Source organism: Gallus gallus, chromosome 9 (genome assembly GCF_016699485.2).
Source record: "Gallus gallus isolate bGalGal1 chromosome 9, bGalGal1.mat.broiler.GRCg7b, whole genome shotgun sequence".
Taxonomy (NCBI): domain Eukaryota; kingdom Metazoa; phylum Chordata; class Aves; order Galliformes; family Phasianidae; genus Gallus; species Gallus gallus.
The window spans coordinates 2,261,713-2,279,844 of record NC_052540.1 but is presented as its reverse complement, the minus strand read 5'-3'; the positions used below and the strand labels follow the sequence as shown (position 1 = coordinate 2,279,844).

General features: G+C 52.1%; 2 protein-coding genes across 8 annotated transcripts in view; one reads left to right on the top strand and one right to left on the bottom strand.

Moving 5' to 3' along the window:
• The first annotated feature begins 531 nt into the window (after positions 1-531).
• On the top strand, positions 532-6,640 carry MAP6D1 (MAP6 domain containing 1). 3 transcript variants are annotated; one of them, XM_015277171.4, is made up of 3 exons: positions 532-1,170; positions 3,321-3,438; positions 5,237-6,640. In XM_015277171.4, exons 1-3 carry the CDS (start codon positions 743-745, stop codon positions 5,261-5,263), a joined length of 573 nt encoding a protein of 190 aa, XP_015132657.2. In that variant the 5' UTR covers positions 532-742; the 3' UTR covers positions 5,264-6,640. The 3 variants fall into 3 exon arrangements, with proteins under 3 accessions (XP_015132657.2, XP_015132656.2, XP_015132655.2); XM_015277170.4 differs by having other exon boundaries at positions 5,186-6,640; XM_015277169.4 differs by having other exon boundaries at positions 5,183-6,640.
• Positions 6,641-8,282: 1,642 nt separating this feature from the next.
• The window catches only part of YEATS2 (YEATS domain containing 2), a 43,855-nt gene continuing 34,005 nt past the window's right edge, over positions 8,283-18,132 (bottom strand). For all 5 annotated transcript variants that reach the window (XM_015277172.4, XM_015277173.3, XM_015277174.3 and 2 more), the window contains 7 exons: positions 17,445-17,518; positions 16,621-16,700; positions 15,800-16,001; positions 14,471-14,697; positions 13,391-13,465; positions 11,916-11,989; positions 8,283-11,127 (listed from right to left, as the gene is read on the bottom strand). In XM_015277172.4, coding sequence (XP_015132658.2) covers positions 11,019-11,127; positions 11,916-11,989; positions 13,391-13,465; positions 14,471-14,697; positions 15,800-16,001; positions 16,621-16,700; positions 17,445-17,518 — 841 coding nt within the window. In that variant the 3' untranslated portion in view covers positions 8,283-11,018. The remainder of the gene's footprint in view (positions 11,128-11,915; positions 11,990-13,390; positions 13,466-14,470; positions 14,698-15,799; positions 16,002-16,620; positions 16,701-17,444; positions 17,519-18,132) is intronic.

Below are 18,132 nucleotides of genomic sequence, written 5' to 3'. Positions count from 1 at the left end.
TGCGGGACGCTACAAAAGCGCTCTCGTTGCCAGGCAGCGAGTTTGGTGTCGTTTTGTACCTGAGCCTTTACGCGGCGTCGTCCGCCAAAGCCCGGCAGCCTTCTCTGCTCCGCGGCTGTCAGACTGCGAGGGGAGAGCGTGGGCGCCGGACAGCGCGGCGGGGCAGCCCGGCACGGGATGGAGGGGTACGGCTACGGGTACGGCTACGGGTATCGGTATGGGTATAGGTACGGCTACGAGTATGGATACGCGGCAGTAAGCAGCGGGCGGGCAGGAGGGGAGGGGTCCACGGTTCGGGGAACGCTTTCTTCCCTCTTCTTCAAAGAGCTCGTTGTTGCGATGAGAAACGCGACGCGGTAATCGCGCAGCTGCTGCTCGGCGGAGACAGCAGGCAGCGTTTGTGCGGGGGGAAAAACAACAGCGTCGAGTCACGGCTCATCGTGAAAAGCCGCGATTGTTCGCCTTCCGCGCAGCGAAGGGAGGCTGCGGTGCCCCGGGGCAGCGCCGCGCGGGGTGGGAGGGGGCGCTCGGGCAGCACCGCGTCCCGCCGCCCCGTCCGCCCGCACCGCCCGCACCGCCCGCCCCTCCCGGCCGTCCCGCCGCGGCCCCGAGCTCTGCCACCCCCCCCGCTCCCCCCCCTCCGGACCGGCACCCCCCGGGGTCACGTGTGCGGCCGCGATCCCGGCGCGGGGGCGGCGGAGCGGGGAGGGGGCGGCGGGAGGAGGGGCGGCCGCGGGCGGCCATGGCCTGGCCGTGCATCAGCCGCGTGTGCTGCCTGGCGCGCTTCTGGAGCCAGCTGGACAGGTCGGACCTGGCCGTGCCGCTCACCATCCGCAACTACTCGGACATCGAGGAGCAGGAGGACGCGCCCGCGCCGCCGCCGCCGCCGCCGCCGCCGCCGCGCCCGCCCGCCGCGGCCCCCCGCCCGCGGCCCGGCCCCGCGCACGGCTCCCCGCCCGAGCCCTTCGCGGCCGAGACGCAGTACCGCCGGGACTTCCGCGCCTGGCCCCTCCCGCGCCGCGCCGCCCGCCCCTGGGTCAGCGCCGGCAGCGGCGGCCACCGACCGCCCGCGCCTCCGCCCGCCCCGACCCGCGCCGCCCGCGCCCTGCCCGGCATCGGCCGCCCGGAGCGGCGCCCGCGGGCGGACGGCGGCCCCACCACGTCCTACAGGTACCGGCACCGCGCGGGCGGGGGCGGCGGGGCGGAGCGCGGGCACTGCGGGCGGGCACCGCGCCGGGGAAGCGGCCGCGGCGACGCCGTCGGAGCCGCCCGAGCGCGGGGCGGCCTCTCCGCGGCGGTCGGGCCGGGGCCCGCCGGTCGTGTGCGTCGGTTGGCTCCGCCGGGTCCCCCCTTGGTGGCAGAGGCGGGATGCTGCGGGAGGGGAAAGCCGTGGTGGGGCGTGCGGGTACGGCGGTGAAGCCCTGTGCCGTTCGGCGTCGTTCGGGCTCGGGCTGCATTGGTGCGTCAGTGAGACTTCGCTGTGCAAGTCCTGCTGCAGTTTGCGCCCTGCGCTCCTTGTCCTGCGCGGCGGGAAGCTGAGCCACAAACAGACCTGTGCGTTTCCCTTACGTGGTGCGCTCGTCGGGCCGACCCGTCACATCAACCCATCGCACCCACCATGCTGACCGCGGAGGGCGGCGTGGCAGTCCGCTCTCCGGAGCGTTCCCTGCGTCCCCGGCTCTTTGCATGGGGCTCTACAAGCTCAGAATGAGTCAGTGCTCCCCGAGGGGGGCTGGGGCACACTGGGGAGGCAGAGGGATGGGGCTGCACAGTGCTGCGCTCCCACTGTGAAGAACTGTGGGCACACCTGCAGAGCGTCGTCCCTCATCCAGCAAGGTATTGAAACGCACCTATCCCGAATGACAGCAGTGAAGCTCTTCTAACCAAGGCTCGGTGTTCTCGTTACGCCCCTAAGGATCTTGCTGCCTGGAGAAGTTAGATCTGCAGCCCCTGGCCCGTTGTGCTGTCTGGGGAGTGCAGGAGATGGGCTGGGTGCTGGGCTGGCTGTGGGGCTGGTTGTGGGGCTGGTTGTGGGGCTGGGTGCTGGGCTGGGTGCTGGGCTGACTACACACTGCAGGGCCCGGGCAGGGGAACGAGGCAGAGCCACACGAGGACAGTGTGCAGCAGGGAGAGGCTGTGCCAGCATGGGCTGCTGCATAAAGTGAGGAGGAACCCAAACGTACATTCGAGGAAAAAGGGAAGGAAGGGGAGATGGGAGAACCACCTCCCTGAGCCACCTTTTCCCAAGCAGCTCCCAGTGCTGCCTGATATCGCTATGGCGATGGCTGAGACAAAAGCAGCCGCATCTTCAGCTTTCCTCCTCCTCACTCCCACATGCGGGTCGTACCCTCCGGCTCCATCTCTCCCACCCCCTCTCTTCCTTTCCCACTCCCGTCCCGGCTCTCACCCAGCAGGATCCCGCAGCTCATTGCCCTGCTGGCAGAGGCCCCGGGCTGCACACACAGCTTTGTGTCTGAAGGGGGAAAAGGTGGGAAGCGTTCAGTGGTGCTGCTGAGTTCTCCCTGGTGTGCCCGCTGTCAGCAGCGGAGCGTGGCGGAGGAGGAAAGGCTGGCTCATGGAGCTACCCCCGCTCTGCTAACTGAGCTGCCTTCTCTGTTTCTTAACGAGGAATGGGACCGTAATGCGGTGGCTCAGGCCGCCACTGGTGGCTAATTGTGCAAAGTAAACCGTGCCATAAAGACGAGGTACTGAAATGCCGGCTGCGATGGAGGAGTGCTGTAAGTGCTGGGCTGCAGGGCATGGACGCGGGCCAGCGCAGAGCAAAGGGCTTCACAGCACACACTGTCGCCCTGCGATGCCCAGCGTGGCAGGGGTCGTCCTGCTGCTGTTGCTCACAGCACCCCGGTGTGCAGCCAGGTGCTCCTTGCAGAAAGGCTGCGTTCCCAGGGCGCTGCTCAGCCCGGAGCACCTCCTGCAGAGATGCAAACTTCATCTTCTAGCTATAAGCTGGTTGGTTTGCTGGTCTGTCCCCAGGTGAGGTGCGCCCCGGGGCTGTACTGCACAGCTCCGAATCAGCCAAGGAGCAGCACTGTGAGGCTGGAACTGTGCTTAGGAATGAAGTGTAGGCCAGGCGGTGAGCCAGGAATAACAGAGAAGTCAGGGCAGCCCATCAGCCTGCTGCATCTTTGGGCTTTTTGAGCTTCAGGCCTCTGGGCTCCATTCTTTTATTCTCAGCGTTTATTCTCAGCACTGTGAGCAATAACTGATCTGCCTTCTGGGTTTGCAGCCGCTCTGAGCAGAGGCAGTCGGTGAATCTGTTGTGTCTGATGGGCTCTTTTGTCTCGACCATCTCGTTTCAGGCAAGAGTATCGCCCTTGGACTGGAGCAAAACCATCCAAGCCCATAAAGACAAAGCAAGGCTTCATTATCCCAGATGACCATTTTGTTCAGGAGACAAGTTACAAGGCGGACTATAAGGTAATTAACACATTTTTAATCCCAAAGTCAGTCTGGGTGAAGCCCAAAAACGCACATCGGGAACGTCTCCTCTGTTACGGGATGGGGCGTGCAGAATCAAGCCGTGCCCCACTGCCAGTGCCCACCCCTGGCTTCCACGGGGACAGCCTGCAGCCCTCCTGCACCCAGCCTGAGAGCGAGGCGTGCACAAAGCAAATCTTTGCCTTGGAGAACGCGAGGAAGAAATGTTTAATCAGCAGACGGCAAAGTGCCGCCTCCGCAGAGGGTTGCACACGGCGGGTATGTGCAGCGGTATCCACTGAAAGTGGGACGCGTACCTCAGGCAACGGAGAGCATCTGCAAACCTCACTGATGCTCCCCCTGCGCAGCGTGGGCTGAGGGGGTGTTGGCAGCGGGGGCTGCAGGGGCACTGCCTGGGGAGGAGCACCTCTGTGCCGTGCTGCAGTGTGGTGGTGTGCGGCAGGCACAGCCAGCGAGGCTGCCCTGCCATTCCTGCTGGTCATGAACAGAGAGGGACTGGTGGGAGACATGGAGGTCGGGAGCTGTCCATTCCACCATGGAATGGAAGAGTTCTCTATTCTTGGTGAACTCAGGAAGGGGGCAGCAAAACATGGTGTAGTGGGAGATGCTGCTGGTAGGTGGATGGTGGGACTGGATGATCGTGGAGGTGATTCCAACCTTGGTGATTCTGTGATCCTGAGGCACGCAGCCCTCCTGTGCTTGCAGCCTGCTGATAGGATCCCAAAGAAGGGCTCCCAGAGGAACCCCACAGTCTCTCCCGCTTCTTAAGGAAGGGAGAGGGAAAAGTGAAAACCCGGCTGGAAACACGTGCCACGTGGGGCACTGTGCTACGGGCTGCGTAAAGACCCCATGTGCTGGAGCTGGAGGCTGCTCCCGCAGCATCTCAGGCACAGACAGCTAAGGAGGGGCATACAGAATGGAGAAGGTGACGAGGAGCCACCATTTCCAACAGGAGTGAGACAGTGAGACCCCCCTCGGTTTGCACTTGGCTTTTTGGACTTTCCCTCTTGCCTGAAGGCCACGGCTTTGCTGGACAGGTTGGCTTTGCTGACAGGCTGCCTGCAGGACTCAGAGCAGAGGACAGGCTGGCTGGGATGCCGCTTTGGCTCCTTAGCACGTCGGATGCATCCCCGGAGGAATGGAAAACACAGAGCAGCTCAACGACAACAAACAGATCAATGTCATTTTCCCCATGGCCTCGTCCTTTTTGGCTGGATGGTGCTGTCAGAATCCTCAGCAGCCAGCAGGGCTTTATGGGCAGATGCCCCCAGTCCTGGGCTGAGCGCGCAGCTACGACTGCTCCTGCCTCAAATCCTTTGGGTTCTGATGCAGACACGGAGCACCTGGCTGTCCTTCATACTTAACAGGTGCACATTGGGTGGAATTTTGACTCCAGAGACACGACAGCTTTGATCGCTTCCATTATCCCTGCACTACTTCCATAGTCGAGGCGCTCATACCCTGCGAGGGTCCTTGCAGGTCCATAGCTGGCATAGCCGGCGTTTGGTGCGGCTCTCCTTTGGGCGCTGAGAGCCCCGGCAGCCTTCTCCCGCAGGCCGGGAGTCAGACGTGCTGCTCAGCTCCCTGCCTCCATCCAGCTCCGGTGTTTGCCTTTGGGGTCTGTGGGGAGGGGGGCAGAGGTCGGCAGGAGGCTCCCAAGCCCCTGAGCTCTGCGGACAGCTGCACCCTGCACTGTGCTAACGCCTCTCTCCTCTCATCTCAGCAGATCCCGGAGGTGAAGACCAGGTTCTCCCCCAACCCTTCTGCTGTTTTCCAGGCGCCGTCGCGGATCCTCAACGTGTGACGCCGGGCCCTCCTCGCGCCGGGCAGCGCCACAGCGGTGCTTCCGACCGGACGTGTCACTATGCAATCTTCAGGAGGAGCGCTGGGATCAGAGAACCGATGTCAGCAGGAGCAGCTCCTGGGGCTGGGCGCTCTCCTTCTGCGATTGTGCAGATTGTGAAGCGCTCCATTCAGAGCCGGCAAACACGCTCCGCTGTGCGCAGCGGCAGGGAGAAGTCACAAACAGGAGCGAGAACTGATAGCAAACCCCCGGAGCAGCACGGAGCAGGGAGCACCTGCCTGACTTGTCAGCTTGCACAGCTGCCTCCTGCACGCACCTCAGCACCAGAGCTCAGCACGGGAGGGCTGCTCTGCTCCGGACCCACAGGGTTGCTGGAGCCGCTGGCAGCTCCGCAGCGGCTGCGTTGGGGGGCTGTGTGTGCAGAGTGGTGAGCGCACGCTGCGCTTCGGAGGGTGTAGAATACTGGTGGGTTGGATGTAAATATTGCACCCGGATTTTACCTAAAGCAGTTTGTGATCCTTTAAGGAAGAGGACGTGCTTCTACTTTTAATAAATGTTAACTCTTTGCATACGCAAGGTGGAAAGTGTTGCCTTGAAATGCCTACGTTTCTGCCTGCCTATCGGTGATGTTAATGTTAGTGGCTAGGAGCAACCAGAGGTGAATGTTACTTAGAAACTCTTCTTAAAGAAAAACATTAACATGGAATGTATGACACCCCTCATTGCTAAGATAGGCCATTTTCAGTGGCGTTACTCTAAGGCTCACTTTTTTTAGGTGGCTGCGGATTTAACTTTGCTGAGACGTGTGTGTTTTAAGAAACCATCCTTTTTAGCCTCCCTTCATCCCAACCACCGTGGTTTTACAGTTTCTATCTCAGAGACTTATGCAATATAAGAGCTCTTCACCTTCCCCCAGCTGAGGCCAATGGCACATTCAGTGAGCTCTGAGCATTCTGCAAACACGCAGCCGGTGCTGCTAACCGATACGAAGAGCACTGGAAGCATTAGAGTGCGGATGATACATGGCATTCATGCAGAAAGCATCTCCTCAGTGCTTTAGGTGAGAGCCAGCGTTGGGCTGGGGGGGTTGGTTGGCGTTGGCCCCCAGCCTTTGTTTTTGGCCCCGGGCCGTACGGTAACAGCAGTGCTGTAACTTTGCCAAAACCATTTTTCAGGAGACTCATTTTCCAAGGAATGCACCCAAAGCGTTCGAACTCTGCCGAAGGTTTTGCATGGCACGCGTTTCTAAGGAGAAACCCATCTGCTCGAGTAATCTCTTTGTAACGTTTTTAGCTGTTTCGTTCCGTTTTGGTTCATTTCAATCCTGGATTTTATTATCAGAAAAGCAGAAAAATAAAAAAAAGGATGCTTTGCCTATCCCGCCTGTCTTGTGAACTCAGCCCATTTCTGAAGACATCAACCTGGCTGTAAGCAAACTGGGAATACGAGCTCGTATTTTATCAAAGGGAATGGATTTAATTTAATAAATTAAGACGTATTTTGGCTACTGGCTCTTTCCCTGTGCTTCTTTACACTGCAGGACAGCGTGGCCCTACATCCCCCCACCTGCAGCACTCCCGTGGCCCTTGGCACCTCCCAGCACCCCTCTCGCACTGCTGTTTGCCTTCCCAGCTGCTCTGGGTTCACATTCACGTCCAGCAGAGTTTTTCAACTGTGAATCACACTGCAGGCAGTGGTTGGTTATCTGATGCACGGAGAGACGTCCTTTAAAAGGAAAGTTTTATAGCTGGAGCTCCGTAACTTAGCACCTCTGGACCGTGCTTTCTGGTTTCATGCTGCTGAACATGAACAGCTGCTGTGAGGCCAGAAATCCTGTATGGCTGCGTGCTGGGGAGAAGCTCCACTGCACCCCATGCCTCAGAACAACGCTCATTGCCTGAGCTTGGAAAGGTCACGGGCAGCACACTAATGACTGGTCTGTGTGTAATATAGAACAGCTTCGGTTGGAGGACCTCAATCATCATCCGGATCCAACCCCCACTGCCCCCCCCCCCCCCCCCCCAGCTCAGGCTGCACAGGGTCCCCACCCAGCCTGGCCCTGAGCTCCTCAATGTATGGGGCACCCACAGCTCTGGGCAGCAGTGCCAGCAGCACTTTGCCCACTCTGAGTGAAAAAATCTCTTCCTAACACCCAACCTAAATTTCCCCCCTTACTTTGTTTAAAGCCATCACCCCTTGCCCTGTCACTACCAGCCTGTGAAGAAAGTCAGTTCCCCTCCCGATTATATGTTCCTTTGAAGCACTGGAAGGCCACAATGAGGTCTCTCCCAAGAGCCTTTTCCCCTCCAAGCTGAACAAGCACAGCTCCCTCAGCCTTTCCTCATAGGAGAGGTGCTCCAGCCCTCACAGCACCTTCATGGCCTTCCTGTGGTCCAACCCTACATTTCCCTTTAATAAAAACTGTATTTCTCTTTGCTTTACATGAATTTCTTGGAAGCTGCAAGCTTCCTACCTCCACCTTATTCATGCTGACTCGCCAATTCTGGCCATCACAGTAGGTGTACAATGCTAAGGGGCAGCCCAGCATACGGCAGAAGGTTGAGAGCACAGCTCTGGGCTGAACAGCTGCAGTGCAGTCAGCACAGCGCAGCCCCCTATCAGGGACCCTCTGAGTGCAAAGGACTTCATCTCCTCAGGCAGATGGCCCAGTGTCTCCCAGGCATGCATTCCAGCTCAGCCTGATGCTTCCAGGCCTTTGCTAACAGGGAAGGAGCAGAGCAGGACACAGATATGCCCGCGGATGGGAGCCAGCTGGCAGCTGCTGGCAGAGGCCCTTCTTGCCAGAAGGGATGGCTAATAAAGGAGCACAGGGAAAGCAGGACAAGCGTGCGCCAGTGGGCAGAGCTCACCATCATCATCACATTTCCACCACCTCCACACGGCTGCCCTTTTGCTGCAGATATGTTTATGAACACGAGGGCAGGGCACGACAGAGCCCCTTATCCTGCAGACTCGAAGGAACTGACTTGGAGTGACAGGTGGCAGTCAGACGAACCCATCACAGCTAATAAAAGAATTTATTGTAAACATATGTATCTTACACAATTATACAGTATAATACAGATAACGTGAAGGATTCAAACACTCAGCATTACGAAGGGGCAATGTTTGTAGAGCTCTCCCACTCGTGCCCCCACCCCAAGCCATTCGCACAGGCACTTCTCCCTGACAAGATATTCCCCCCCACCACTTTCCAAAGGACAAACTGCAAACATTTCCTACCTCCGAAGCACTACGACAAACGTGTTATGTTCTAACAGATTTTATTTCTCTTCAGCAAACGCTGCTATTAATGCAGCAGAACAGCCCGCGGTTGCTCTGAGACGCCTCAGCAGCAATCTGCCACGGCAGCACTGTGCTGCAGGGCTGCCCCACGCCTCCCACACCGCTACCGCTCTTTGCAGAACAGCAGGACATGGGCGAGGACACCACCATTTGCAAACAGATGCCCACACTGAGGCTTCTCAAGAGCTGCTCTGGACGCACTGAAATCTCAGAGCAAAGCCCACAGGAGCCGGGGGCTGGGAACGCACACATCATCGCAGCAGATCCTAACACGGCTGCCTTTGCCCAAAAGGCTGTTCCTACACATCCCACCACAGCAATAGTGACAGAGAGCTCCAAAACACCCTGTTGTAAAAGCTGTACCCAAGGAGGATGGGCGCAGCAGGGACTTGGGAGCTGACAACAGCCTACAAACAGCACAGGGCCGGCAGCCCCAGCTCCCTGCACTTCTCCCTACACAGCTCAGACGTTATCACGGCTGCTCAGCCCCTTCACACTGATCCCTGCAAAAAAAAACAACTGCAGGGCTAAGCCGTGCACTTCCCGTGCTGGGCTCACCCCAACAAGCAAGGATTGTCTTCTGAATCCAGAGCATCCAAAAACAGCATTTCCAAGGGAACCCAAATCCTCCTCTGAACACTCTTTGGATTTCACCCATCAGTTTCCCACATTCAAGGGCCAGGCTCTGCCACTCGCATTCAAGCAGACTAGACTGCCCCATCAGCTCTCATGACCTAGGAGGGGCCTGTCTGCAGACCCTGCCTTTATCCAGGGTGGAGAAAACACGCAGCATCTCACGTGAAGTACACAGCACCTTCTGCACATCAAGAACTGCACCCAGCTGTCAGCTCTCCTTGGCAGCCCGAAATCACCACCCAACTGAACCATCTGGCACAGTTCCTGCACACAGCTGGCATTACCACAGCCCGTCTTCTAGCCCCAAAAAAAGCACCAAAAGGTAACATTCTGAAGACTTGTGCTCCCGCCCCAGGCCAGAGAAGTATAACTGCAGTTCAATGTTTATAAAAGGCTTTGTGCTGTTGAAGTACGGCACCAACAGGAGCGAGAGGCCTCAGTACATCCCTGTGAGGTAGGTTATCCTGCTCCCCATGCTCAGAGATGGGGAAACTGAGGCACGGAGTGATGAGATCAAAGGCCATGCAGCAGGCCAGTGACCCAGCTGAGATCAGAGCACTGGAGGCTCGGGATGCACAACCCGTGCTACGCCCACCTGACAATGCTGCCTCACACACCTGAGAGCATGACAGCCCAACAGGAGTCCCACCGACGTGCAATGGCTTACTTACACTATGAGCAAGCACCCGTGGGGCTGCACACAGGGGCAGTGGGGGATGGCAGTCTGGATGTTGTCATCAAAGCCCTCTTGAGAAAGGTGTCACGAGCCAGCCTGCAGACACCTCCTGCAGCAGTGACATTCCTGAGACAGAGATGTCCTAGCACGAGTAGCAGAACTTCCTGGCAGTCAGGCTATCAGAGGAGGTCCCCACAAGCAATAAACCTCTGATTTCTTTGACCTCATCAGGCTTCTGTGAATTCAGCAGAACTTCAGTCAAAGTGACACTTGAGAATCCAAGCTGGCTGTTCCAAAATTCACAGCAGCCTGGGGAGGCACTCGCTGCGCAAGCAAAGGTTTCAGCCAGTCAGATGCTGAATACTGTCCATACTCTTCACCTTTCTCATGCAGAAGCAGCCATACCCATCTTACCAAGCCTGACCATGGTTTACTCATATTGACTGAGCGTGTGCCAGTCCACCCTCCTCTCCGAGGTGACCGAGAACGGTCAGATGTGACACCTCCTCTGAAGAGGCTACGTGTTACCTGCTTAGGTTGCACCCAGCTGAATAAGCAGACAAGAAGCCCACCCCGCTGTGTTCCCAGTCACACACACGATGCTCAAGGAGGACTGGCAGAACTCGGTGGGACCATCAGCCTTCCGCTCCCCCACCTCAACCCTAAGCAACCAATCCATCCACCTGCTCAAATGACCCACCTCTAGAAGCTGACCTGGAATTCTCTCACATTCCAAGTGGCAGAGCAACTGTTCTGCCCACTGCATGGGGAATCAACTGGCATGTAGTATGCATCAAAAAGCATAATTTCTTTTGTAAAAAAAAAAAAGAAAAGTTTAATCTCATCAGTACAGCTCTTGTTAGAGGGCCCAGGATCACGGAGCCTCTCATAGCTAGCAACTTGATGCAAACTGACAATGTTTGTTCAGCCACTGAACATACACTTACCAAGTAAACACTGACATTTAACAACTTGATTTGGAACAGAGCATCATTTTGTTGCATTAAGGTGCATTTTTAATTGGAGGTAACAAGATAGTAGCCTGATGCTATAAATGTATACAATAGTGTCCTACTGGATTTGTCATCCCAGCTTCGGTCATAAATTCCCCTTTCCCACAGCATCTTCTCTGCTGTTTCATTGTTCCTCGTTGAGTATCTTCATGTGTTTGTTTGTGAGGAAGTCAAGAAAGGGAATATTACAGATGGCTTTGTGAATATTCATCACTGTGATCTCTCTTGGAGTCCTGCAGGGAATGCATCACAATGTTTTTGTAACACAAAGACACATATCCACAAAGCAGCAAGTCACTGAATTTACTAACGGGGGAGAAAAATATGCAAATCAGAAACAGGATAAAAAAAATCAGGTGCCAGAGGAACAGACCAAAAAGAGGCATTAAAACGCCATGGCACAGAAGAACCACCCCCAAATGGCTGTGGGAAACATCATGGGCACTGGCACAGTAAACTCAAGTGCCAATTGACATTATTAACGTGTGCTTCAACATATAAGCTTTTATATTGTATATAGTGCTTTCTCATGGACCTAATTCTTCCAATTTCATGTTGCCAAACGTGAATCAAATGCAATCCAGTGGTTACCATAAAAATCACTCCGTATCTGAGCCATAGAAGAGCGTATCCATGAAATATACTCTAGTGTGTTTTTCATCAAGATCAAGAGTATCTGGGTTGTTAAAGCCCTAGCAGGCCACGGGAAAGCTCATAGTAACCTCAACTGGATGGGATGAGAGACGATCCTTCCGTTATGGCTCTGCTAAAACCAGTTACCTGCCTCTGAGCATGGCAATACCAGAGAATGCTGCCTCAGTTTTTAATGTCTGCTCCTTTGCCACTATGGAACGTGACGATACCCAACCCCCTCCTAGGGCCTGCATCTTCCCAGGACGTAGCTCAAGCACACACAGAGTCCCACAGCATGGAAATCCCTCGCTTGTGTGGGCTCAGCCATATAAAATCTGACCCAATTCCTCACACAGCTCAGTGTTTCGTGCTGGCATAAGTGCTGTACCTGTTGTGAGGAGTTGTCTGGTATGCCACTGCCAGCGCCTGCCGCAGAATGTCACTCATTAGCTGTTCAGTGGCCTGTGACAAAAGGTAACAATAGGTGACAGCATTAGGCAAAGAAGAGAGCAACATGCTTTTTGCTAGAGCATCAGTATAACCAAACATCTGAAGATCTGTCTCGCTTCAGTCCTGCTTCAAGTCAGCAGGGAGCAGGTCAGGGTGCCCAGGTGGCTTTCATTAGCACAGCACTAAGGACTGGGTATGTACTCAACAGAAGAGGCCTATAGCTGCACACAGCTCATGACTGCGACTCCCCAGCCTGGTTTCTCTCTGGACTCACAGAGCACTTGTGCACAGCAAGATGGGTGGATGCCAGATCTGATCTGCATCTCAAAGGGCATTCTAAGGCTCAGCCTCATGCACCAGAGCTTCTCTGTACACAGCGAATGGCAGATCTCTTCCTGGGACTTACTGTACGCTTGTTAGCCCTTCCCTTTGCCCACCAGGTTTGCTTCAAGATACTTACACAACAACTTCCCACCCTGGACTGCAGGCACACGGCAACTGTATGCACTGCATACTTGGCACAGTCAACATTAATTTGGGCTATTGGCTTTTCCAAGCCTCTCTCAAGACCAGAGCAGAAGTTTCTGGGATTTTTTCACTCAGGAAAGCTGGAGTATAGCTCAACAATTATACTGGAGCAATCTGACGGTTGGAACTGTGTCTAAAACCAGATATACCCATATCTGACTTCAACTGTAGTCAGAGACAGCACGAGTAGAAGTGTGCACAAATACATATAACATAGTCTGGAATCAGTTAGCTTTTTGTAAAACCTATCTGCTGATAAGCAAGTCTGCATAAACATCAAAAGTCATCTTAGGCTTGAAATACAACAGAGCACTGCTAAAAATACTCTGTGTTAGCCTTCAGCCCAACCTTGAGAACTCCAACTCCAGAGACTGCTTCTTACCAAAACTTTGAACAGAATGTTTTTCTAAAATTGAGTGTGACAGGCTTCTCATACAAGGGAGAATTGCTGCCAACTTCAGGCGTTCAGTGCTCTCCCAGTAGAGGCAACACAAGCAAAAAACAACTCAACAGTATTTAGGAAAAAAACAGCTAATCCTCTTATAAAATAATCAAGTCTTAAAGCTCCAGCAGATTTTTCCCTTTACAGTTCTGAAAGGTAGGATGAATAAGGTGGTACTTTCAAAGTTAAAGAGGAGCCAGTGGAGGTCAGAACCTGCAAATCACTATCTTGTGTCCAAGCCAATAGATCAGTTAGGAATCTGGAAACACATACACAGAAATACACAGTTCTCTTTGTCCACCTATAAATCTTTCTATGCACGCACACACACTGACATTAGACCCTGCACCTCCTCTATGTATTACCTTGGTCAGTCCATTTTTCTTCCTACACTGCTGGGTTAACATAGTCATAGAAAATTTCATTGTGAAGTAACTTCTTACCTTTAAAATCATATCTTCTATTACTGATGCATAAACATTCCTTTGTACCTCAGCAGGCTGAAAGGAAATCCCTATCTATAAGACATAAGAAAAAAAAGAGAGCATATCAAATACCACAAGTCACATTTTGCTCCAGAACAGATAATAATGATGTAACAGAAACAATCAATGATAAGGGGTATTTAAAACCCAAGCAAGCAGACTCCACACAGCTTTCCAATTATACTTGGCACCTTTGGACTGCAAATAAAAGTTCCATTTTAAAACCATACATATATTCAGTCCATGTATTCATAAGCTTTCCCATACGTATTTACAACAACTGTAACAGCTCCAAACAGTACTTTGGGCAAAATAATAGTTGTGCATCAGAAGAGTTTCACCACCGTGCCTCACTGCCCAGCTGGGCTCCCAGCATGCCTGCACCCTTGTCACCTCCTTGGCTAGATGATGGGTATGCTGCTAACCAAGGCTGTGTCCCTTGGTGTCAGCATTTGAGGTGGAGAGTTTTCTTTTTTCCACCACAGTTGCTGCAAGGAAACTCTCTCCGTCTCCCAGCAGAGAGCTCTCCTTCCTACAGGCTACATAGATCACCTTCCCCCTTTGCCTCCTGCTGTGAGATTAGCCCACCCTCTCCCTCTTCTGCTCTAATTTGAACGAGGGAAGTGGAGAGGAAAATCAGGTTGTAGAGAAGTTTGCTGCGATCTTTACTGCACCCTTTTCCAGGAGCAGCAGAGGTTCCAGCCAAAAGATTTCACAAGATGGGCCAGGAGGTACTCTATTCCAGTGCACCTCTTCCCTCATTACCTCCTGCCTCCAGGCTCCCAGGCCAGCCTTCCCAGCGCTAAGCCCTGCAGCATGGCTACTCTGAAGCAATCTCCCAACTAGCATGCTTCACTTCTGCCAGCACTGGCAAGCAGTGTCGGGAACCAGACGGTCAGATTTAACAAAGCCATTTACAAAACCTTGATAAAGCATCCAGAAGCCCCTACAGATGAATGCAAGCTAACTAAATAACAAATGTAAGGCCACAGCTAGTTCAGCAGCAGTTCCTTATTAGCTTTATGATTCACTTATTACCTTCTCTGCTGTCTCTCTCACGAACTCTGATGCGGGCAAGGAAGCCAAATAGAACTTCATCTCCTCTTGTTTCTCCTCCTGTTCTTTCTTAATGTTTATTTTTAAAGGCTCACTGAAGTTGAGAACATCTACTTCCTCTTCGTGCTCGGGTTCTTGTTTCAGAAACTGCTGCAGTTCCTCCAGCTTTCGGCACAGATCCTCACCACTGCTGTAAGAGGAAGGGTATTCTGAAAAAGAAGCAATCAATTAGACAAACGATATATTACAAAAAGCTGCTTACAAACAGATGCATATGCAAAATATGATAAGAAATTATGGTAATTAAGAGTTATTTCTGTAATTCCTATCAAACATATGGATGAGCAAAAAGCAAACCACCATTGAGATCTTTCTCATTACACCCTCATTACACTGTCGGTGCTCCCTCTCATCTGTCCCACACCAATCAAGAAGGCTACACTGCAAACAAGACAACCCCTGAAACATTCTCAAAGAAGCTTTCTGACAGCTATCCAGACAGTTTGATGCTCTTCAACCTGCTCAGAGAACCGGACTTGTACAGTGTAGGCACGACACAGCACTGTATTGCCCTTTATGCTGTGACAGATGCAGTCATATACATGTATTTTTGTTTGAAGACAAGTTAGAAGACAGATTCCCAATGGAATTACAGAAGGGTAAGAACACCCAGCCTTGGGAAAGGGATTACCTGCAGGTGAACCAAGGAAGCTTCACTGAGAGAATGGCTGAAACTACAAATGTATGTTTAAGGCACACTACAACGGACTGCTGAGATCCCAGAGCTGTATCTGGCAGACTGCACAGGCTGCTGAAGCACCATGTGAAGCTTCACACAGGCCAATTCACCACACTTCTGGAGTTAAACTAACCCCCCAGTGTGAGCTTCACACTGCTGCTGCCAGACACTCTTTTGCACCTGAAGCTTATACACAGTTTGCACAGCAGGTCTTTGAACAGAGGCCACACTTACCAAGAATGTACAAGTGATTACACAGCAGGTCTGGAATCATCTCTCTTAACATTTTTCTGTACTTTGGTCCTCCAAGGGCACCCAAAGCACAGTGAAACCCAGAAGAGGCTCTACAGAACATAAGATTTGGTAGGCACAAGTGACAACTCCACTTACACGCTTGCTTGCCTTTACAACCTCCAACTTCTGTTATTCCAGAGTGAATTAAAAAAAAAAGTCCACAAAACAAAAACAACAACAAAAATCGAACCCACAGTAAGAAATCTCTTCTCCTGAAAAGGCAGCCTGTGGCAACAGTGCCTCTGGCAAAAAGGAGTTCTCTGTCCCTGCACGCTCACCTGGCTCGCTGTCTATCTGTGTCAGCACATCTTCAATGGAGTCCTCATCGTTCCGCAAGGTCTCGGGGTCAGGAGGAGTGTAGCCATGGCATCGACACCACTGCACCACGTGCTTTGTCTTCAGGGGTGTGATGCTGTGAAACCTGGGGTGCTTCTCTATGATTTCCTGCAGGATCTTTCTCACGGTCATTGCTCGTTGCCACTGTGACAAACCAAGGGGAAAACTTGTCATACTAGCCAAAACATTTATGGCTGGATTATGACCTAAAATATGACTTTCTCAAAAGGAAGGATGTCAAGGAAAGACCAAAAACAAATGCAAGAGACTGTCCTAATCTTTGCCAGTTCTGGGCAGGTCATTGAAACTCTTTCTCATCCAACCAAAACCAAGGAAGAGTGACATACGTTTACAGGGTCTCAGACATACTTGCCTTGATTTGAGCTGTCTCGTCTCCTAAATAACATCCTAAGATGCATAATGAAAGCAATACAAGACAGCAAACAATGCTTCCCAAAATTTTGGTTTAACGTTGTTCACTTATGTTTGCTACAGCAGATGGTCTTAGCAGTTTTACCACCTTCCTTGCAAGTTCACAGCAAAAGGATAAAACTACTACAAAACAGGAGGAAACATAACATAAGGCTCTGAACAACAAACTGGAGCTCTATCCAGACAAAAAACAGTAAGGAGTGCATCCATTTAAAATGCAATAGCCTGCTTCAGAAAACAAGGACAGCCACCAACACGGAAGGTTCTGTAATTCAGAAATCCCTCTCGTGTCACTAATGACTGCTTACAAAACAACAGAGAAGAGGATTACCTCGGCTGCCCTCCTCTTCCCAATATTCCAGCTGTAATACTGTTCCACTGAACCGGCACAATAAGAGCTTACATCTTCACCTAGAAAACACCAAACCAAAACCAGAATTAGGTTTAAGGAAGTTCAATAAAATGAGTTCTACTGTTGATGTTGTTTAGTGGCAAGAAGGAGTACGATTCTGCTTTCAGGACCAATGACCAGCTTACAAACGCTGTGCTGAGACCTGCACAGATGTGTGCAGCACACACAGTTCTCTGGATGTAGAAACAGCATAATTCTTGGTCAGGATATACAGACATCTGTAGCTATGGGCTGGTTAAGCTTCTTTTCCACTCCCCCCAGTCTGTAACGATATAGACCTGTAAGTCTGTCTTATTGGTCACGCTATTCCATTGGAAGATACACAGATATCTATTTGCCAACAATTTAGAATAAACAGGAAACATTTAAACATTTCCTGACAAAAAGAGAAGGACGGGGCTCAAATCCCCTGTAGTGAAAGCCACACTGCACTGCCTGCTTCTGCTTTGATGGCTGCGCTCATCTCGAGAGGGTATGCACTACCTGGGGTCCAGGAACACTGCTCAAAGTGCTTAGTTACCAGGAAAAAAGGTGCTTTTCAGTTATGTACGTGAGGAAGAGGTATACAATTATAAACCTTGAATATTTCTGTGTAAGCTATCGTCTTTTGTTAAAACAAAGAAAAACCATAAAATAAATTCCAGCGTTGAATTTTGAGCTGTTGCTGTATTTGAAAGTATTTCTGAAACCCTGGCATAAACAAACCCTGAAAATAAAAAGCAAACTTCTCATTCACTGCTTACTTTTCTCAGCAATTAGTGGAACCTTCTTCACTATGGCTGTTAAGAGCTGCTGGGTGTTCTCCAAGTATTCTATGCTGCAAGGGATAAAGAGAATCACAATGAAGATTACTGTTGGAAGTAAACATATGCAAAAAGTTCCAAAATCACTGCAAGTCCCTGGCCTCAAGGCATTCAGCATTACTAACGTGAGGATAAACTTATGTTTGAAGAAGGTATTTCAAGCAGCCCTTCCTCTTGTTTAAGCATCCACACCTGCATCTTCATTTGTCAAGCTGAAGAAACTTAAGACAGCCTTTTTTTGGGCAGGCTTGGAAGAAATTCCTGTGTCATCCCACAAGGTGCAGCACTGTTTTGAGGGATAAGCAGCAGCTATTAGTACAAGGTGTCCCAGGAGGAATATGGGATGGCGCATGGGATGCTGCTTTGTACCAAAGGACCACTCAGAAGTACTTCCAAGAGCACCACAAATACAGCCTTGGATTTCATCAGTGAAAAAAATACTCCAATTATACTTATCTAATTCCAATTCTGAATGAAGGCAGGTATCATATTAGGTAATTACAGAAATATATGACCTTATCAAGACTAGAGTGGCAAGAAAAGAGACAGTTCTACTTATTTCAGCTGCTCCCTTGCTAATCTGCATTTTACCAGGCACAGTTTGACCTCAGTAAGAGCACAGAACAGC

Excerpts from the sequence above, each read along its gene's own strand:
- MAP6D1 (XM_015277169.4), top strand. The coding sequence starts at position 743 with ATGGCCTGGCCGTGCATCAGCCGCGTGTGCTGCCTGGCGCGCTTCTGG. Across the intron at positions 1,171-3,320 it reads GGCCCCACCACGTCCTACAG|GCAAGAGTATCGCCCTTGGA; the intron begins GTACCGGCACCG and ends ATCTCGTTTCAG. Across the intron at positions 3,439-5,182 it reads GTTACAAGGCGGACTATAAG|CAGATCCCGGAGGTGAAGAC; the intron begins GTAATTAACACA and ends CTCTCATCTCAG.